Here is a 23417-nt window from a genome sequence, read left to right as displayed (position 1 = left end):
CTCTGTCCTCAGAGAACTTATTATCTGACTACTCCTCCTTAGCATCTGATTCCTCTGTTTCTCAAAATGTTTTCATTCACAAAAACGTTGTGCTTGCATCAACCCTGCTGGCTCTCTCCATTTACTTCTCAGTGATCTCATCCACACTCTACTGTGACTTCCAAGGCTGTACCTCTCATCCAGACTCTACCACATAATTGGGACTTTCCTACTTAAATGTCTGCTGAGTATATTTACGTGGATATATGACTGATTTCTCATGCTCATTATTCTTAATCTTCAGTTTCCCATCTAAACATGATCTTAAACCATCTATGTCAGAACCCTGATTATCATTCTCGACACATCTTCCTCTTCATATTTTTGTACATCCAATTCTTGCGTACTCTCTAAACTGTTTTGTGAATCCTGATATCACTGTCAACTTTCATTTGAGGTACTACAATAATGTTCTTACTGGTTTCCTTACCTCTGGTCTTCTCCCCTTCTACACCACTATAAGGAGACAAGTCTCTGAGATAAAATCACATCAGTGCCTCTGTACTACCTTAACTAATCCAACGATCATACTCTGAGACCTGTGATTACCAGTAATTGTATCCTCTCCATAATTTCATGCAACCCATCCTCTTAACACTGTCTCCTTCTGGTTTACTCCCCTTGGTGCCTTGACCTCTTTGCTCCTAACCTAGCTCTATTTCACAGTTAATTATCATAATCCTAACCTCACACTAACATTTGGTTCTCTGCCCCCTCTTGCTTCCTTTGTAATTAATTCAATTTTAGTAAAGCCATAATTCTTTGCCTGCAAGCTGTGATGAAATCTAAACCTCTGTCATTCTGCACTTGTATCTTGGAATCTGAACACAGTTGGCAGGTATCACTTTACTTTCCTGATGCAAATCTCAATTGGGTAGTCAATGCCTAGCTTTTATATTTTCTTAATTAACCACTCTCAAATTCCCCTAGATGACACTTCTCTCTTCAAACCCAAAGAGCCCTTCCAACTGCTCACTCTCAGCTAAAAACAGTGCTTCTTATTTCAGAGAGAAAACTGAAGCAGGGGCTTCCTTTGTGGCTCAGTAGTAAAGAATTTGCCTGCCAATGCAGGAGTCATGGGTTTTGATCCCTGACCTGAGGAGAACCTACATGCTGTGGAGCAACTAATTCCATGCACCACAACTACTGAGCCTGTGCTCCGCAAGGAAACGCCACCATGAAAAACCTGCATGCCACAATCAAGAGTAACCCCTGCTCGCTGCAACTAGAGAAAAGCTCAAGCAGCAACAAAGACTGCTAAAATAGAGGAAACAGCTATACTCTTAATCTTAATTTTATATAAAACTTAACTTGATCTAAATATAAAACAGATCTGCCCAGATCTGTGCACTAAAGATGGTGTTCTGTAATAGCTGTTGAACTAAATCAGTTCAATATTTGTTGAAACTGATCTGTTTCCAACCTACTTTGCAAATTCTTGAAAAGCCTGGATTAAGTTGATATCTGGAAGTCCTCTAAATAAAATCCTTTGGGGGAAGAGTCATTTATTCTTTCATTCAGTCAGTCAACAAGTATATCATGAGCACTATTAAGAGGCACTTTGTTACTGAGGATTCAGAGTCTAGAGGGAATAGCAATAATTCTATATTAAAGGGAGGTGGGAGGGGGGTTCATGTTTGGGAACGCATGTAAGAATTAAAGATTTTAAAATTTAAAAAAAAATAAATAAAAAATAAAACATTTTAAATCTTAAAAAAAAATGAAAAAAAAAAGTTATACAGGACAGTGAAAACTATTAATAGTATATTTTAAAAATAAAATAAATTTTAAATCCAAAGTAACATTTAAAAAAAAGATATCCATTCAGCTATAAATTGTATCTGGGTGGTGCAACTGTGGTTGAGGTGTCCTAGAAAGAACAAGGGGATTTCACTTTCACTTTACAAACTCTTCTGCTTTTTTAAAATAAAAAATATAAATTATTTTAAATAAAGAATATATAAAAAACAAATATAAAGATTAAAGAAAACAATAACAGAGTTAGAAATAGCTGAGTGCTGTAGGGAGATACAAAGAAATAAAGATAAAAGGGAGCTTCTGGAACTGTTTAAATCCACAAAAAATAGTCTAAGGGCCTCTAACATAAAGAAATTCTTAGGGCCAAAATCTAACCCTTAAAGTTCTGTACAACTTGAGATACAAGACAATACTTCCCACAAGCGTACTCAGAATTTCATGGAAATTTCCAAATTGCCACTTTGGGTTAGAAAAAAGTGATAATCTAATTTGGCTCATCTAGGAAAGTTCGGGGAGACCAGGATAAATTACCCTACTCATAACTTTCTCACAGTTTTTCCTCACAGATACAAAAAGAAGAGCAGAGATGTTATATATTCAGCCTAGAGTTAGAGAAAGCCCTTGACCTTGAATTTTCTGTAAGGACTAAGGAAAGCCCTGAACTTTGAAAAAATACTTACTCTTCAAACGGTGATTTAAAAAAGAAAAATAATAAACTGTGATTTTTTTTAAGCTAATAATTGATAATTGTTAGAGGTGCCTTTTGGATCTTCAGGAATGAAAAGACGCCTAAAACTAAGAATTGATGATTTAATTTTGTGTTTATATACTTATGTGTTCATTCCAGGCAATATCAGAGACTGAAGTCTGAAATATGTAATAGAATATATGAAACAAATACATCATAATCTCTGTACCTTTCATATCCTGTGCTGTGTCACCAGGAGTTGCAGTTGACCCTTGAACAATACAGGGGTTAGGGGCACTGACCCTCATTCAGTTGAAAAACCTGTGTATAACTTTACAGTTAGCTCTTCATGTCTGCATATCCGCATTGCAGATTCAACCAATCTGCAGACTGTATAATACTGTAGTATGTATTTATTGGAGGAAAAAAATTCACCAATAAGTGGACCTGTTTAGTTCAAAGCTATGTTGTTTGAGGGTCAACTGTGTTTTTTAAATCACTGGGGCATTACTGTGCTGACAATATTTTAAGAAGAAACAACAGGATAAAATTATCCTCAAGTAGGTACATTTTCAAATTAGATAAAATGTGAGCATAACTTCAGGTCTATGGTGCAGAGAGAGAATAAAAATCGTAAGGCTTTCCTGCTGGCTCAATGGTAAAAAAAAAAAAAAAATCTGCCTGCTAATGCAGGAGACACAACTTCCATCCCTGGTCCAGGAAGATCCCACATGCTACAGAGCAACTAAGCCTATGTGCCACAACTACTGAGCTTGTGCTTAAGAGCCTGGGAACCGCAACTACTGAGCCCACATACTATGACTACTGAAGGCTTTGTGCCCTACAGTCCATGCTCTGCAACGAGTGACCGTAATGAGAAGCCCTCCCACCTCAACTAGAGAGTAGCCCACACTCACAGCAACTAGGGAAAAGCTCGAGCAGCAAAGAAGACCCAGCACAGCCATAAATGAATGAATGAATAAAAGCAATACCTAAATTTTATATAAAGAGTGTATTTCCTTATCTGGAAGAATTACTGTGTGATAGGTCCCAAAAGAATTGCAGAGAACGTGCCTGGAAATTCAAATTTTTATATAAACCTAGAAGAGCCAAAAAAGATCACAACAAATAATAAGTGTACAATAGAAATAGAACGTAGTTTCAAAAGGAAGTAGTTGAAGAATAGAATCCTCTTTAAAATATAAACATTTTATCTGATATTGTAAGTCCAAAATTTGAGAATAGACCAATTTATTGTAGATATCTTTTTTCTTACATTTTTGGTGAGTGATTGCATGTTAGTAAGATAGTTTCATATTACCAAACTCCTTATTTGGGTCTCCAAAAACTCAACTGGAATGTGCTATTAACTATTTCCAAGTACTGTCTTTCCACTATTTCTTGTTGAGTTGCTAAGTTGTGTCCCACTCTTTTGTGACCCCATGGACCAGCCGGACAGGCTCCTCTGCCCATGGGATTTCCTAGGAAAGAATACTAAAGTGGGTTGCTATTTCCTTCTCCAGGGGATTTCCCTGACCCAGGGATCAAACCCATGTCTCTTGCATTGGCAACTGGATTCTCTACCACTGAGCCATGAGGGAAGTCCTTTTCTAATTCACCTGTGTTTTAAATATCCTAATTTCAAAAAGTTCTTTCCCATGTCTACACTAAATTTTTCTTACTGTAATAAATTAAAAAGGCCAAGTTGAATTTATCTGGCCTTGTGTAAAAATGATTTCAGAGCAAAAAGTGATGAAATTATACAACATTCCATAGACACAAGATAACATTTTATTGACAGCTATAGACTTACATAGCCAATGCTATTTGTGCTTAGACAGAAACAGGGAAAAAATCATCAATAATGAAGTTAAGTACTTTTATAGCTTTGCATTTTAGAAAGTAGTCATTGTTTTTGAAACTCTTAAGTATAAAAAAAGTAATTCACAAAAAAGCATACACTACATAGGAAGCTATACTAATGTTCTATAATGATTAAATCATTACATTGATCTAATCTCTTACTTCCAAACCAAATTTCAAATAAAGTACCTTACCTCATTTCTCATGATTCTCCAAAGATTTAGTGTAATTCGGCCAACAATATTTATCTCACTCATTGTATCTGATCCATACTCATCTCTTTCGGCTGCAAATCTATTCTCAGTTTTGTCATCTGTAGAAATGAATACAGACTGCATCAGGACTCACAGAAATCAAATTTCCAAGCGAACCATAAGAAAATGAGAATAATAAAAATGAAGATGAAGTATAAGGATTAAATGTAATTCATAGTCTATTTTGTATTAGAGTTAAGAGAATAGTCATTATTTTGATAGGTTTTTCTGTCCTCTTTAAGTTATAAAAGAATTTTGCGAAATAAATGTATCTGAAAACTGTACATATTTAGAACAATAAAACATATATATATATACACACATGTATTTTTAAAATAAATCCTTTTCTCTTTAAAAATGATAATTACTGGTGCTATTTTTATGAATACCTAATATCACATTATTCTTTGGTGTTTGGATGAAAACCATTTATTATGAAACTTGTCATCTCTTGCAAAAAAAATGGTAGAATTTTTAACCTAAACAATTCTCTGAAAATTTGTTGACATTAATTAATGATGTTCGTATTGAGGATGAAATTCTATTAACTATATATAGAGAACTAGTTGAAGAATACCTCTTATAGCATATAGACTTCTGAGTTTAGTTTCTAAGTGATGATTATATCCAGAATAGAAATCAAAACGTGTTTCTAGTATATAACCCTGGGTATAAATGAATGTTGTTGATTAGAGGCTCTGGAATAATAAGTATATTCATCGACTCAATGGACATGAGTTTGAGCAAACTCCAGGAGATAGTGAAGGACAAGGAAGCCTGGAGTGCTGCAAGTCCATGGGGTTGCAAAGAGTCAGACACGACTTAGCAACTGAACAACAACAACGGTATTTGAATGTCTGTTGAGTGCAAGAACTAACATTATTTTAACACAGCTACTTTATTATGTTTGTACTATAGTGCAAAATAAAAATTATACTTTCTACTCAGAAATGTTTTATCTTGCCCCAGGTCATGTAGTAACAAAAACCAGTATTCTAAACCTGGGTTAGTTGATTATAAAGACCATGTAGACACACCTACCACTCTTCTTTATTTTAGAGACATAATTCCTAAAAGATTTTTTCAAGTGTATAGCATAGTGATTTAGTATGTTTGCAGATTATATTCCATTATAGTTTATTACAAGATAACGGGTATAATTTCCTGTGCTCTATAGTGAAACTAACACTATATTATAAATCAATTTTAAAAAAGGTTTCAATTTAACACCTACATAATGTTTATTACGTCCTCAGGCACTGTTCTCAGTATTTTACAATCACCTTATGAGATAAGTTCCATTACATCCCCATTTTACAGATGAACAAACTGAAGTATCGATAGGTTAAGTAACCTATCCTGTTGGACATCCAAATCCTGTTGGCCAGGGCTTGAACACAGGTAGTCTTTCTGCAGAATGAACTCTTTACCACTAGTGCTCTTTACTATGCTTCCTTAAATCATGCCCTTTCTACTGTTTCATGCCACCTCATAAATGGTTTCAGCAATGTTCTAAAAGGACAGGAAGTTTCATTCATTATTCTGAAGTCATATACCTTGTTACAAATTAATAAACTAGTAGGTCAGTTTTCATTCCAATTCCAAAAAAGGCAATGCCAAAGAATGCTCCAAATACCACACCATTGCACTCATCTCACATGCTAGTAAAGTAATGCTCAAAATTCTCCAAGCCAGGCTTCAGCAGTATGTGAACCGTGAACTCCCTGATGTTCAAGATGGTTTTAGGAAAGGCAGAGGAACCAGAGATCAAATTGCCAACATCCACTGGATCACAGAAAAAGCAAGAGAGTTTCAGAAAAACATCTATTTCTGCTTTATTGACTATGCCAAAACCTTTGACTGTGTGGATCACAGTCAACTGTGGAGAATTCTTCAAGAGATGGGAATACCAGACCACCTGACCTGCCTCTTGAGAAACCTATATGCACGTCAGGAAGCAACAGTTAGAACTGGACATGGAACAACAGACTGGTTCCAAATAGGAAAAGGAGTACGTCAAGGCTGTATATTGTCACCCTGCTTATTTAACTTCTATGCAGAGTACATCATGAGAAACGCTGGACTGGAAGAAACACAAGCTGGAATCAAGATTGCTGGGAGAAATATCAATAACCTCAGATATGCAGATGACACCACCTTTATGGCAGAAAGTGAAGAGGAGCTAAAAAGCCTCTTGATGAAAGTGAAAGAGGAGAGTGAAGAAGTTGGCTTAAAGCTCAACATTCAGAAAACGAAGATCATGGCATCCAGTCCCATCACTTCATGGGAAATAGATGGGGAGACAGTGGAAACAGTGTCAGACTTTATTTTTGGGGGCTCCAAAATCACTGCAGATGGTGATTGCAGCCATGAAATTAAAAGACGCTTACTCCTTCAAAGGAAAGTTATGACCAACCTAGATAGCATATTCAAAAGCAGAGACATCACTTTGCCGACTAAGGTCCGCCTAGTCAACGCTGTGGTTTTTCCTGTGGTCATGTATGGATGTGAGAGTTGGGACTGTGAAGAAAGCTGAGCGCCGAAGAATTGATGCTTTTGAACTGTGGTGTTGGAGAAGACTCTTGAGAGTCCCTTGGACTGCAAGGAGATCCAACCAGTCCATTCTGAAGGAGATCAACCCTGGGATTTCTCTGGAAGGAATGATGCTAAAGCTGAAGCTCCAGTACTTTGGACACCTCATGCGAAGAGCTGACTCGCTGGAAAAGACTCTGATGCTGGGAGAGATTGGGGGCAGGAGGAGAAGGGGATGACCCAGGATGAGATGGCTGGATGGCATCACAGACTCAATGAACGTGAGTCTGAGTGAACTCCAGGAGATGGTGATGGACAGGGAGGCCTGGTGTGCTGCGATTCATGGGGTCGCAAAGAGTTGGACACGACTGAGCGACTGAACTGAACTGAAGTGCACTGAACACTCATGCTGCCTATCGTCAATGTTCAGAACCCTATCCCCAATGAAATGATGTAAAAACTGAAATGTATCACTATTCCTCGCTGGAGGGACACAGAAGCTACAAAAAGTTAATTCCATGAAAAGCTAAAAGCAGCTATCTTTTTATCCTAAGATTTTGCAAAGCTCAAAATATTTGCTGTCCTTGAATCTTCTAGCTTCAACCCTTCTCTTTCTATTTATCAACACTTTGGATGTTTTGTTGACTTCATAACCCCTTTCAGGAGGTATCTTGATTGGTTTTACTAATTTTGTATTTGACCTTTAAGCCTCCTGAACTATATGCTACTTTGTCCTAGTCAGACTTGTGTGGGGCGGGGGGCGGGGTAGGGGGGGAGGCCTTTAAAACAAAGTTATTAAAAATTTGGTAACTATAAAGAAAACATAATTTTAAAAATGCTTAAAAAAGACTAATTTTGGTATGAATGCTATTATTGTCTCCCTCTTCGATTAGAATAACACTTTTGAGGAACAGACTTCAAAATTCATGTAATTTTTTAGCCTGCTACTGCTACTGCTGCTAAGTCACTTCAGTTGTGTCTGATTCTGTGTGACCCCATAGACAGCAGCCCACCAGGCTCTGCCGTCCCTGGGATTCTCCAGGCAAGAACACTGGAGTGGGTAATTTTTTAGCCTGACACCCCCCACCCCCAAAAACAACAACAGTTAGTGTTTCTCTACCATCTCCTCCTTTCTCACCAAATAGATAAAACACAGAAACAGACAAATAAAATTAAATTATGGTATGCCAAGTCAAATAAATGTTTTGTACTTCATAATGATTATAAAGACTATCTTATAAAGCAGAAAAATACTTATGTTAAAATGCTGGGTAAAAATGGGATATATGTATGATTACAGTTACATAAAAAAATAAAGACCTGTATTTTTTTTGTTGTTTGTTTTTCAGTCACTAAGTTGTGTCCCACTCTTTTGTGACCCCATGACCTGTAGCCCGCCAGGCTTCCCTGTCCATGGGATTTCCCAGGAAAAGAATATTGGAGCAAGTTGCCATTTCCTGCTCCAGGGGATCTTCCTAACCCAGGAATCGAATCCATGTTGCCTGCACTGGCACACAGATTCTTTATCACTGAGCCAGTAGGGAAGCCCAAAAGATCTAATGTTCTAAAAAGACCTATGTATGTATATGAAAATTGACTGAAAGAAAAATAAACAACAGATATACTAACGGTATCTATAGCAGTGATTACAGCATTTTTCTTTCACTTTTCTTGATTTTCAAATTTTTATATAATGGAGTTATGATAATATCTAGAACTTACACAATTCTTACACAATTTACATTTTTACTTACAAAATTTACAATATTTAGAACTTACACAAATTAGGCTAAAACAATAATCTTGTCTTTATTTATTCGTAATTTGCTCTGTAGCTGAAAAAAAAAACATTCGCAGTGTCCTACCTGGCACCCGAGAGATCATCTGGCATAAGTCGACACTTAGTGCAGCAGCCCTCTGTAAGAGGTAACCCCAGGAATGCATCTGAATCTCATATCCTAGAAGAATATCAGGGTCATACCTGAAGAAGAAATGAAAAAATTAAACAGAAGAGTTGCTTCTTCATTAAACAAATTACAAAATTAAAAATCTATTTTTTATTATATTTCTGAGGTGGGAAAGGGGGTGATATAGTGTTTACCTATAGAATTTCCATATAGGAAGGAATGGGGCATTTAGAGTTCTAAGTTTGAAGCTACTTTTGTAAAGCAAAAGTAGTTTCTACTTAGGTGTTTACTTGATATGACTTGGCAAGTGAAGTGAATTGAAGTCTCTCAGTCGTGTCTGACTTTTTGTGACCCCATGAGCTGTAGCCTGCCAGGCTCCTCTGTCCATGAGATTTTCCAGGCAATAGTCCTGGAGTGGATTGCCATTTCCTTCTCCAGGGGATCTTCCCAACCCAGGGCTCGAACCCGGGTTTCCCACATTGTAGACAGACGCTTTACCGTCTGAGCCACCCTGCTAAAAATTGGGGTGGGAGGCAAGCATTACCAGTTAAATGCATGAATGAGGGTAAAATTGAGACATACTGTGGGTAGGGGTAGGGTGGAGTATGAGGGCATGTGTGGATAGTGTATTGTGAAAATGATCTCCCAGGTCATTCTGTTGTCACTTTCTACCCTCTATGCTCTACTGTCCTTAAACAGTTGTAACACTGAGAAAAAATGGAAACTTCTTCCTTTTCCCTCCAATTTTAGTAAAGACTTTGTCCTCACATAAAGAAAGGCCTCGACAACTACAAGTTTGCCTCTAAACTTAAGAGGAAGGTCACTAGTTTAATGGAAGAATGAAATATTAATAGGGGTGAGACTAATGTGGGGAAGCTAAACAGCAAACACTAGGCAAAAAACATGCTTGCTGTGGTCACACGGTTGTACTGGTAGACTGAACTGACAATCTGCGTCTAACTCAGAAGGAGCCATTTTGTACTTCTGAGGACTTTCACAGTGACCACCATAAAAAAAAGTTTGATTATAGAACACAAAAAAATAGCATGAAGATTTACTTTCATAGGAAAACTGTGTGGGCAAGACAAGAACTGACTACAGTCTTAAGTGGAGAACAAAAACTTTTGAGCAAAAAATACTGCAATGCTATCAAATCAGAAGCTCTAAATTACTTTGATTGTTGTGCTGTGCTGTGCTTAGTCAGTCAGTCATGTCTGACTCTTCGCGACCCCATGGACTGTAGCCCGCTAGGCTCCTCTGTCCATGGGGACTCTCCAGGCAAGAATACTGGAGTGGGTTGCCATGCCATCCTCCAGGGGATCTTCCCAACCCAGGGACTGGACCCAGGTCTCCTGCATTGCAGGCGGATTCTTTATTGTTTGAGCCACCAGTGAAGCCCAAGAATACTGGAGTGGGTAGCATACCCCTTCTCCAGGGGAGCTTTCCAACACAGGTATCAAACTGGCGTCTCCTGCATTGCAGGCAGATTCTTTACCCGCTGAGCTATCGGGGAAGCCCCTGATTGTTGTATTTATAAAAGCCAAAAAGCAGAGTGAAAGATCACAAAAATTTGTGAAGTTGGGTTTCACATAACTGCATTCAAAGTCATTCTGAATTATGGAATGACCAACCTGCCCAGATTATATCACTTAACATTCAAGTATCATCCAGCGTCTACAGTATAAGACTATCTCAGTCTACTAATGTAAGCAGTATTTGGCTACTCTGCAATTGTGGCACAGATCAGATCTATGGTACTTCAATGCATCATGGACAGATCAGATCTATGTTTAGAACCATTTTCTAATATTCTGTCATTCTTCCATAGCCATTTTCATTAAAAGGGTATTTAATTACCTTAGTTTGTACTTTGACAACAAAAATAAGAGTATCATATATATGTCTCCTTATTTTTTATTTTATTTATTTATTTATTTATTTATTTGCATACTACAGTCTCTATTTAATTATCATGATGAAGTTATGTTTTACTCTTTTCTAACAGCTTTCTTTTTTTTTTAAAAATTTTGAAATCTTTAATTCTTACATGCGTTCCCAAACATGAACCCCCCTCCCACCTGTCTCCTTATTTTTAATCCTGAAGGATTTAGTGGCTGACGTTGAAAGAACTAGGTTTGAACCCCTGCAATAATATTATTTTCATTTTTCCTATTCTTTAAGGGCCCTATAAAATACATTCCCTAATGTAAATTTCAATATCTGGTGATCTGCTTTTGATCCATTATTACACTACAACTTACAAAGTAGCCTTCAAACTTGTTAGGAGAAAAAGATAACATACACTTTCCTCTATATAAAAAGGACAGCAATTTCTGAGAAAACCACTTAATAAAACTTATTAATTTAATACAACAGCCAAATGGATCTTTTCCCCAACCTATAAAAGTGTTTTCTTGGTAGAAAGTGCAATGTGGCTGGTAATTCTGGAACAAAGAGTGGGATTACAACATAAGTGTGGAGAAGCTAAAGAAAGCAAAGCATTATGCAACAATGTGGCTAAGACTCAGACTCAGAGATCAGAGGTTAAGTGAAGACGGATTCTTTAAAAGGAAGTCCAGAAAGGTCCTAGAACCTTAAAAAAAAGTCCCTAAACCATTCCTGCTCATTAGTCTTCTAAAGTAATATCCAGTATCTTAACACACCTTTTTGTTGACAGCAACTTCATCAACTCTTCCATTAATGTCAATCTCTTCTCAGAGCAAAGATGAACTAGCTGTATGATGAGTGTATCTCCCTATAAAATCACGTAATGTCTAAACTTGAAAAACTTGGGCAGAAGTGTCAAGCGTCTCTAAAGATCATCAAGGATAGGAGACGTGAAGGATTCCCATACACACTCAAAAGAACCCACAGCTGATAGCTTTAACGCTTCTCATTTAGAACAGGCATTGCAATTTGGTCACAGTTAACTCTGAACTTTCATTTCCATACTATTGGAGATCAAACCAGTCAATCCTAAAGGACATCAACCCTAAACATTCACTGTAAGGGCTGTTGCTGAAGCTCCAATACTTTGGCTACTTGACGTGAAGAGCCGACTCATTGGAAAAAACCCTGATGCTGGGAAAGACTGAAGGTAACAGGAGAAGGGGATGGCAGAGGATGAGATGGTTAGATAGCATCACAGACTCAATGGACATGAATCTGAGCAAACTCTGGGAGACAATCAAGGACAGGGAAGGCTGGCATGCTGCAGTCCATGGGGTTGCAAAGAGTCAGACACGACTTGGCGACTAGACGACAACAAGCATTCTGAACTTAAGAGAAGACTTTGGAAGGTTGCTGGAGTACCAATCATGTACATCTCTAAGCATGAAGAGGATGCCAAATTATTACAGAGCTCTTCTGTTATAACTGTTACACAGTTCTTCCAATGTCTTCATGTGAATTTCTTTGACTCATGTAACATCTTATTATTGTAAGAATCATCTTTCCAATCAGCAACTTGCTCTGTTGTGGTAAATGGTTAATAGATTTGACTAAATATACTTTTTTTTTTTTAAATATACTTATTTTTTAATAGCTATGAAAATTTTTCCTCAATTAACAAGTGTCTCTTATAAACTACTACTGCTCAGAGATGACTGCTAAAAAAAAAAAAAAACAATAAGTTACCCTTAATGCTTCTCTTAATAGATTTATTAAAGATTTGGTTCTTTTAGAAAACCTGTGTCATTTCAACATTTTCAGATCTATCATGTATATTTATGTTTTGACCCAAAGGTTGTTTGGTCTTACAAGACTCTTAAAGCTGAATCAGATATCTGTTTCAAGTTCAAAGTTCCAAGGATTCCATATTTCTTCTGAGAAAATATTTGGTGACAGTAACAAAATCTTAGTGATTTGTTCTTTAATTTTTGTAAATTTTACTCACTCTACCAGGTTTCTGAAAGTTACACAAAGAACAAGGTTGAGTAAATGCAATTAGCAGTGAAGAACAAAATTGTGGAGAAAATGGAAGCACCAGAAATATGAAAAGGATTTTATTTGCTTAGGCAGAAAAAAGTTGCTTCACAACTTATATTGTAGATAACACTAACACCTGTACAGATGAGAGGTGAAAGAGCTCTAACTTGGGGAGTGGCAGTGAGCACTGAGAGAGGAGAAGGAATGATCTTGAAAACTAATTCTGAGGTTAAAGAGATAGGAGGGACTAATGCCTGCACTAGGGAAAAGAATAAGGTAGGACTCAAACTGTTTAAGTTAGGGAGGCTAGGGAAATGTGTAAGTAATAGTTCAAGGAAATAGAGAAAGATAAAAAATGTCTGTGACAAGAATATAGTGGATCTGGTTTTACTTGTTTAATAGCACTTTACATGACTTTACATATTTGCCACCTGAGGAAGTAAATATTAAGAATGAAAAAATAAAGATGATAAACCTCTTTGAGACTAGCATCTGTATTTAATTCAGTTTTATATTCAGCACCTAGCACTGTATTTTACGGAGTTAATATTTAAGTACTGACCAGGCTAAGAGTTTTATGTGCTTTATCGCACTTAATTCTAATACCTATTACCCATTTTACTGATGAGGAAATTAAAGTTGAGAGAGATAAGCAACTTGTTCAAGACAAACACAAAAAGACAGAGATGGCTGACTCCCAAGCCTATGCTCTTAGCAAAGCCTGTGTTAAGTAGGTACTCAACAAATGAGGTTTAAGAAGGAAATAACCTTTAAGGGAGTTGTTTGGAGTAATACATAAACAACATTACAGAACTGAAATACTAATATTTAATTCTTCTTCTCTTTCTAGTTGCCATGTGATGTAGAGTAAGAAACAGAAGTTAATTTTATTTTCTTTACTGCACTTTTTTAACAACTAGTATAATTCATGTTATGGACATTTAAGAAAGTTACTACACTTGCAAATAACTGACAAGATTCTCAATGTTGGCAGGTAATCCTATTGCTAGGAATATACCCAACAAGGAGAACACAAGCCTACAAAGCCCAGGGACACTACTGGATATGCATTGGCCCATAAAGTGGTATTTGACTAAAACTCTTACATGTTCCTTTTGCTAAGCTGCTTGCAGCATGAGCTCTGAAAGTACCTGACATCTTCTCAGTATCTTCTCACACCTGACAAGCTGTGTGAGAAGATAAAAGACAAGACTGACAATGGTAAGACTCAAATGGATGGGAATCCATCCAGTCACCAGTGCTATAAATAGTAAAAATACATTCCTCTTTTTCCCTCCCTCGAGTGGTGGGGAGTAGCATATCATTTTTTAGTTTTTTTTTTTGATGCTCTGACATCTAATTTTGTTTCTTTGAAAATGTTTTCTGGTGTTCTAATTTTCTTTCTTAAAAGATTCTTTTTAATTGAAGGATAATTGGTTTACAATATTGTGTTGGTTTCTGCCATACATCAACATGAATCAGCCATAGGTATCTTTTGAATCAGCCCATATCTTTTGAAGCTCCCTCCCACCTCATCATACCCCTCTAGGTTCTAATTTTCAAGATGGATTGTGTTAACCCATTTGGGATTAAATCAGATGTTGAGTCAGTAAAATATCATCACGATCTTTAATATAATGTATCATCTCACTTTTACAGGAAAAAGTTCTCCAAAGCAAAACAGAAAGGGTTGAGTGTAACAACATGCTCAAGGACAGCTTTTATCCATACATCAGAATCCGAAGAGTTATTTTCCAGCCTGCTTTTAGGCATTTAAAAACCTAAACCTAGCAACAGGCAGAAGTTTTACCTTTCTAGAAAAGTGAAACACATGGCTACTAAGAGTTATACTCTTGAGAAGATACAAGAGATTCACTTAATTGTTTTAAAATTAATATAGCTTTGGTAAAACATCATTTTCATAAATTTTGACAAGATTCTACTATCAAGCATCAAAGCCAACATCAAATGGCCAAAAGAGATTTTTAAGAAATTATGTACACAAAAGGGTATGTACGAGATAGTCCTAGATTTATGAACAGATTATAATCCAAAATTTTGGAAATACGGATTTGTTTAGAACTCAGAAAACATTTTCTTAAAAAAAAAAAGTAAAAAGGTATTGAAATGGTGGTTCCTAGGGTAGAACCCTATTTAATCAATGATACAATTTAACTTTATAGTTATTATTTCATCACCACAGAAAAACGCTAAAATCTAACTGGAAAAAACTAGAAGCTAAGCTAGTATTTGTCTTTCACTGGCCCCTCAGTCCTGAGAATAGAATATTCTTTTTTTTATCCCTAACCTGATGGAAATGATGATGGTGATTAGAGATGAGAGCAAAATCCTTTCCAGAATAACTTTTCTTTAAAGGGCCACAGGAAAGGACTCACTTTCTCTTTGTTTACCTTCACCTACATTACTCAGCAACAGCACAAAAGGACTGGGAAAAAAAGCTGGAAAAGTCAGAAAATAAAAACAATACCTCTTTATTATATTTGCAGTTTCTTGAAAAAGTGCCTTCTCATCAGCAGCATAGGTAACTTGTAGTCCTGTGATTCCAGATCTAATAAGTAATGGGGTCTGATATCTGATATCTAAGAAATGAACAAAATGTTTATTATATATAATTGTGTTAAGTAACATTATCTGACTTTTGAGTAAAATTATACGACTAGAATATTTTAAAATAAGACAGCTTCCCCAGAGTAAACACATAATTGTTTCCTGAAATTTTTCTTAGATGTTTTCTAGTACAATATGCAACTAAAAATTCAAATTTTATGTATTTTCAGCTATTTTCCTGAAAAGTCTATATTCACAAAATTCCCTAGATAACAACATGTCACCCAAAAATAAATTTTATTACTTTATTTCTTTTTATAGGAAGAACTTTGCTTAGTAGAGAATATTTTAATTAGTGGTATGCTGGAGAATGTTTACAAGCACCATTCCATGGTGAGGGGTGGGGGGCGGGGCACCCTGATTTATACTGCTTGCTTATTTCTAAGACTACCAATGTGACATCAACTACTTCAAAAAATTCATGAAAATTTAGCAACTGGCTCATGAGCTGGTACAAGTCAGCTCAAGCATACCACTGATTAAACTGCAAATTCCTGAACAGTTTTGTTTTGTTAAACCTTCCTCCTCAATTGACTGAATTGAGATACTACTATTTAAAATTGCCAAAGAACACTTGGTATTTTATAAAATGCCTTATGTGGTATCCTATATGAAAAACCTCTGAACTTAAAGTATATGTATTTATGAAGAAATATCAACAAAATTGGAATATACCTTATGTAGTTTGCAAACCATTAACTTACAGTAGTAACTTTTAAATTAAAAAAAAAATTTTTTTGGCCACACTGCATGGCATGTGGGATCTTAGTTCCTTGACCAGGATCAAACCTGTACACCCTGCACTGGAAGGGTGGAGTCTTATTAATCACTGGACCACCAGGAAAGTCCATAACTTAACTTCTTAAAGCAAAGAAAAATTCTGTATTAGCAGCGAAATACCAGCATCCATATATAAGGAAGACTGTCTACCCAACCTACAGATACACAATCATTTGAATTCAACAGTAACAATTAGTATTTCATATAATATTTAGATCAAATTAGATATGCTAATTGGAAATTTTATTAAGCTCTTTATATTGTACTGCTTCTGACTTCTAACAATAATTCAAGAATAATGAATCTAAGACAAAATTATATACAATACCTCCTATTCCCACCGCAGCAAACATTGAGAGAAAAGTTCTTTTTTTAAAGCTAGCAAAACTTTATTACCAAAGTTTTATGAGCACAATATAAGAAATGAAAATTAAATCCCAGAATTCTTCATGAACATAGGTGCATGCATCCTAATATAACAGTGGCAAACTGAATACAGCAATAGCTAAAACAATATACATCAAAGCCAAGGTGAATGTATCCTAGTATTGAAAGTTCTGTTTAACACCAGGGAATCAGTTATTTTAATCTGATACAGTAACAGATTATAAAATGTGCATCGGAGGAAACTCATAGATGCATAATCAAAAAATAGTACTATTTGAGGGAGTTCCTAACCATAAGGTAGAGAGGAGTTCTCTATGCTTATTTGGTTTAGACCCTGAGCAAAGAAACTGTCCCAATACAAGGTTCTTCCTCTGGTGAAAGAGTTAGTCCCTCAGTCGTATCCAACTTTTTGGGACCCCTTGGACTGTAGTCTGCCAGGCTCCTCGGTCCATGGCATTCTCCAAGCAAGAATACTGGAGTGCCTAGGCATTTCCTTCTCCAGGGGATCTTCCTGATCCAGGGATCAAACCCAGACCTCCTGCATGGTAGGCAGATTCTTTACTGTCTGAGACACCAAGGAAGCCTATGTACTTCCTAGGGAATGTAGGTGTAAAATTAATAAAAATGACCAGTACCTTGACTAGACACCGTCTTGTCTTTATCAATCACTATTACACCTGTGAGTTCTGTTTTGTCTGTATCCGGCAGTGGAGTGTCAGATGAGATGCAGTAGAACAGAGCACAGATTGGGTCAAATTCAGGATCTGGTTCTAAGTCTCGTCTAGTTCGAGCATGTAATTCCACACTGATTAGGGTAAGATTTTGTATCTATAAAAGGAAATAAATACCATGGTTTTAAGCATTTTTCTGAAACAAGTTGAAAGTAGTATGTTTCACTAAGGCTCTGAGAAAATACACGTGTAAAATTACAGGAAAATGGCTATCCAGGACACATTCACAACTCAACCTTCCACAAACTAAACCTAGGTTTCTAGTTCTAAGATCAGATTAAATCAATTCATGTCTTTCTTTTAAAAACTATCTCTCTAGAGTACATGCAGTGCCTCTCAATTTTCTCGATTTCTATTTGAGAAAGAATGACTAGGCCAAAAGGTACATTCAAACCAAAGTCTGTTACTTTTTACTTTCCATTCAGTTAACTATTGTTCTACCTGTATTTTAAACTCAAAAGAGTTCTACTTTTTAGTTTGAAACTCCTACTTGTTAATTCTCTGAGAGTTACTTAGACTTTCATATATATAAGAATTGCAAGATGTCAACTATACAACTGCCAGGTTTTTGACCATGCACATTTTCTCTTTGACATATAATCCAAAAAATGTCATATTTTTGCTTTTTACACATAACTTCCTATGCTAATAAAAATGCTTAACAGTAATCCTTAGTTCTCTAAGACAGTTCTCTTATCCAGAATAAACTCTGGATAAGAAAAAAAGATATAGATTGGATTCATGATTATAGCTGGAATTATAGCCATTACTGTACCAGTGATATACATATATCTGGCAATGGAAAACAGGAGACTGCTGTTACAATACTGCAATTATTCAGGTCACCTTAGTTTAATAAAGGATCTATATTTTGTATTTATTGTGCATGCCATCTGTTGAAATGTAAATACAGAAATTCTCCTTAGCGATGGGAGTAGAATTTAGTAGGTATCTCTGGAGGACAACTAAATAATATCAATCAAAATTTTATAAGGACAGAACAAATTAGTGGTTACCACTGGGAAAAGAAGGGGGACAGGTCATGATGGGATAGAGAATTAAGAGATACAAAATATTATGCATAAAATAAATAAGCAACAAGGATATATTATACAGCACAAGGAAATACAGCAATTATTTTATAATAACTTTAAATGGAGTACCATCTATAAATACATTGAATCACTATATACCTGAAACATATAATATTATAAATCAACTATTTCAATTAAAAACAAGACATGCCCTTCAATCTAGCATACCTACTCTTGAACATGTATCCAGTAGATATACTATGTGGCCAAAATATATGTACAAAGTGCACTTACTAAGATGATACTGTTTTCAGTTCTTATAAGTTATAAACAACAAAAAACTAAATCTCTATCTGTTTGGAACTGGTTACTGCCAATAAATTAGGTGGCATACATAAATGCTACACAGAATGAATACTCTGTAATCTTTAACAATTTGAAAAGAATGAGTCAGATCTGTATGTCCTAATATGGAAAGATCACCATAATACAGTGATAAATGGAATAAATGAGTGTATTATGCTTCCACATATATAAAAAATGTTAAGCACATGCATAGAAAATGTCTGCAAAGAGACAAAAAACACAAAACTGTTTACTGTTTTCGGGGAAGGGAATTCATGTGGGAGAGCAGCTTACTTTTCAATGTAAATATTTTTGTCTTGAAGTTTTTTACCACGTACATGTAATAGTGCATGCATTCATCAGTAAATTTGTTATTAAGTACTTTTAAAATATAAAGAACACTAATTATGCATGTATAAGGCATATGGAATAAAACAAATCTCCAAAAATTGTGAAATGGAAACCTCCCTAAACCTAAACAAAATGAAAAATCAGTTTAATTAGAAAAGAAGGAACATGTGGAAAAACTATGGAGAAGACTGAAGACAATTTCAGGCCAAAAGAGTTCTGGAGGTTGATTTATTTATACAGTAGGCCAAATTTCACACTCCAATTTTGCTTTTTCACTCCTCAATATAAAACGCATCATAGTTCTTAGGAGTATTTTTTTTAAGCTAACATATGGAATGAAGAGATGGGGAGAGATTTACTGAGTGTGATCAGTAAAGAAGGGGGCAAGAAAAGGGAATACAAACCTCTTTTTCTGCACTGAGTACTTTATATGTAGAAGAGAGAAAGAGATTAGCCCAGGGTAATGGAAAAGAGGAAAAATGCTTGGAGCACAATTTCCTAGTAAAAGGAATAGAGAACAGTAGTTTTTTTTTTTGGTGCATTCCCTATCTAACCACCAGGTGGCTATTTGGAAACTGTGCCTTGAGACTCAAAAAGCATGTGAGGAAGCTAGGAGCAACTTGCCAGACCTTCAAAAAGATTTTAACTTCAAGAAGGCCCAAGATTCTGAAATAGCGTTACATAGAATAAAACAACAGTATAAGAAGGAAAATATGTTTTTCAGATAATAACAGAAAAAAATCAAATGCAACAAGTCTTTTTGTTAAGGTTTATCGCATTTGCTTTAATAAATATTTTTTACACAGTATTTTAATTTTTGAGTTTTGGATGTGTACTTGATAAGATAAACATTCCTGAGCTTGTTACTTAATTTATCTGAGCTTCAGGGGATAGTATAGAATCAGATATAAAACAGGAACTAAATGAATGCTGCTGAATGAAGAAATGTGCAAATAAACTATTAGGGAGACTATGTTCTGATCTAATTCTAAAAAAGTAAAAATCTTAGATCAAAGTTAGGGTAAAAATGAGGACAATATTTAAAGTTTTCTTAGTCAACTCATCTAATTCTCAGAAGGCAGAACCTACTGGAGACCAAAAACCCAACCAAAAAAATCATATTCTCCGCTATAAGGGCAAAGACATAAAACTGTATAAACCAGTACTGAACAAAAGAAATATGAAAGTCACACTCATAATTTAAAATTTTCCAGTACTCACACTAAAAAAGGTAAGAATAGGTTAAATTAATTTTAAAATATTTTCATGTAATCAATATATCAAAACTACCCATTCAACATGTAATCAATATAAAAAATTACTAATTAGGTATTTCATATTCTTTTTTCCAATTAAGTCTTTGAAATCAGTATGCATTTTACATTTATGGCACATCTCAGTGAGGCTGCAAAAGTTGTAATGGAAATAAATTACTTAAATGAAATCTAAAATTTCATTCCTAGATATATAAGCCAAACTTTAAATCCCCAATAACCACGATGTTAGTAGCTACCATTCTGACAGCACACATATAAACAATGAAAATATATTCTAATTTCACCTCTGTGCCAATCAGACATGTTCTGAGTTGTGTCTTCTTTACAGAAATATTTACAGTAAACACAGATAAATTAACAGTGAACCATTCACACATATTCTCCAGTAAGAATGTACATTTTTTTCAAGATAGCTTCCTAGTCTTTGCATATGGTTTGTGCTGTGAAGATAACTGGGTTATAAAGATTATATGAACAAATGAATTGTACAAGCAATAATCCACTAAGTCAACCAAACAAACAATAGAAGTAGGTATCACATTTGGGATGTGATATAACATGGTAACATAACAATCCCAGAGTAATATACAGAGTTTCAAATAGCTGAGAAATGTTTTCTAAATTTTAGCTTCTTTTTAAAAATTTCAGGTATAAGGTTTGAGAAAATTGTGAAACCACAAAGCAGTCTCAATAACTGATGACTACTTTAAAAGTTTCTCTGTTTCATACAAATACATAAAATAATAAGGATAACAAGAACAAGATAAAGATGAATAGGTACAGAATTGAATGTAGTCCTCTCTCTGTGAAAACTTTCTGTACTTGTACCATAGAATAAAACATACGAGTTAAAGCGTGTACGTGTCCTTGCTGTTGCAGTTTTACCTCGTGTAAAGCTTTCGCCTCCTGTAAGTTTTGTATGCTGACTTTGAAACCGTAACTATTGTTTAAGGATGGTCCATCAATCTGAGAAGTTTCTTTCTTTGGGGTATTTACTGCTGCAAATTGATTCTATTAAAAAAAACACACAGAGCCAGAAAAAAATAATAAGCAATCATTTCCTTTCTTTTGATTACTTATTTCTGCTTAGATAACTTTATGCATTTAGTAATACATGATAAACTAGTACCATCTCCTTAAGTAAAAGAAGAAACTTAAGTATTTTATTTGCATTTTTTTCAGGCTAGTAACTCAAGATACCAGACTGGGTATGTGTAGAAATATCTGATATAATCTGTAAGTCAACCATATATTGATTCTTGAGTTTACAAACCCCAAATACAGAAAATAATAGCTTTGTAGAGAGTTGACATTTGTACCACATGGACATTTATCTTGACCTTTCTTGGAAATATGGCAAGCAAGCAAGCAATATATTTGCAAGTAGTCTGGCTAAAATGTATAAAAGATTTAAAACTGTGGGTTTGTATTTTACCCTAATACAACATGTATCTGAAAGATAAACTACAGTATAATTTTCAAGGGGTTAGAAAGAATAGAATCTATTTTTTTTAATAAAAAAATATATATTCTGATTTCCAAATTCATTAATCATTTTCCTGAAAGTGTTGATTTATGTTCATAGTATACTCATACTTGTTTTTAATATATGACTTTTAATTCAATACTGATTTAAAAGTGATAGTTTTAAAAAGCATTTGTAATCTCAAAATAGAAATACTAAAATATATTTTATGTAGTTAATGATATTTACGAGAAGTGGCCAATACAGAAGTGATCTCTATCATATATTTCTAAGGATACATGTCTGATGCATACTTTTTTCACATAACCATGTATTTCCAGTTAAGCATTACAACAATTTTTAGTATTTGAATAAAGACATTTATGATTTTTCAGAGTTTTGGTAATAAATAATGTTGCTTTCCTTTGATATCTAGTAAAATGAACTGAAAAATCAATAATGCTATATTTGAGAAAAAAGTAATAAACCAAGAAAAAGGATATACTTTTGGTGGGATCAAAAATCACTTACTTGAGCTCTGCTGTCATTGGATTGTTCTGATTTTGCCAGTAATCAGTTAATGTATTTGTATCCTCATAATCCACATTTTGGCTATCATATTCACTTTCTCTGTAATATTTGTATTTACATATAAGAATCTTTTAGATCCCAACAACAAAAAAAAATTTTTTTAATTAGGCAATTTCTTGTTGTCTCAAAGACATGTAAATAAATGATGCAAAAATATAATAAAATTATTAAAAAATTGAGACACAGTTATCAATTATCTAACTGAAATCCAAGAATAAGAATGGATCTTCCACTGATCTTTAAATATGTTTAGCATAGTTACCTTTGCTTGTGTTAAGAGTACTCTTCTAAGAGCGTCAGTATTACTTCCTTTCTTATGACTCAATTTCTGGGTTTTTGGTTCTGCAGAAAGAAATTTTATATTTAACATACAAATCAACATTGCCTGCTTCTGTGTTTGTTTGTTTTTTTTAATTTTTGTTGTTCCAACTCTTAGGTACCATTCATGAGTACTGTCCTATAAATTCTTCACAAAGATTTCACAATTTAAAAATGAAACTGATTCCAACCTGTGATTCCCACACTAAAATAACTTTTAATATTTGTACTATTAAATAAAAACATTTAGATTTTATTCCTCAGTTATTACCCTAGGGAATCATTTAATCCATTTATTCACTGACTTATCAAGTATTTATGAAGATGAAGAAAAAAATAATCTTGTACCCTTGTGAGGTATAGAGAATCAGACATTGATCAAATACATATAGAAAAGTAAAATTATAACTGGGGTAAGTACAACAAAGCAGAGGATAATTGAGAAATTTTATCTAGTCAGGGAATTAGGAGAGCTTTTTTGAGCTAAAATCCAAAGAAAGAATAGAAATTAACTAGGAAAAGAGTGGGAATTTTCCCTGATT

The 23417-nt window shown here is 34.9% G+C and overlaps 1 protein-coding gene across 4 annotated transcripts in view; it reads right to left on the bottom strand.

The window, feature by feature from the left end:
• REV3L (REV3 like, DNA directed polymerase zeta catalytic subunit) overlaps nucleotides 1–23417 on the bottom strand; it is a 175300-nt gene that overhangs the window by 41986 nt on the left and 109897 nt on the right. For all 4 annotated transcript variants that reach the window (XM_018053062.1, XM_018053060.1, XM_018053061.1 and 1 more), the window contains 6 exons: nucleotides 22820–22899; nucleotides 21387–21512; nucleotides 17399–17591; nucleotides 15457–15568; nucleotides 9000–9115; nucleotides 4543–4661 (listed from right to left, as the gene is read on the bottom strand). In XM_018053062.1, coding sequence (XP_017908551.1) covers nucleotides 4543–4661; nucleotides 9000–9115; nucleotides 15457–15568; nucleotides 17399–17591; nucleotides 21387–21512; nucleotides 22820–22899 — 746 coding nt within the window. The remainder of the gene's footprint in view (nucleotides 1–4542; nucleotides 4662–8999; nucleotides 9116–15456; nucleotides 15569–17398; nucleotides 17592–21386; nucleotides 21513–22819; nucleotides 22900–23417) is intronic.

The sequence above is a fragment of the Capra hircus genome, chromosome 9 (assembly GCF_001704415.2).
Source record: "Capra hircus breed San Clemente chromosome 9, ASM170441v1, whole genome shotgun sequence".
NCBI classification, from domain to species: Eukaryota; Metazoa; Chordata; class Mammalia; order Artiodactyla; family Bovidae; genus Capra; species Capra hircus.
This window is presented reverse-complemented; position numbering and strand designations above follow the sequence as displayed.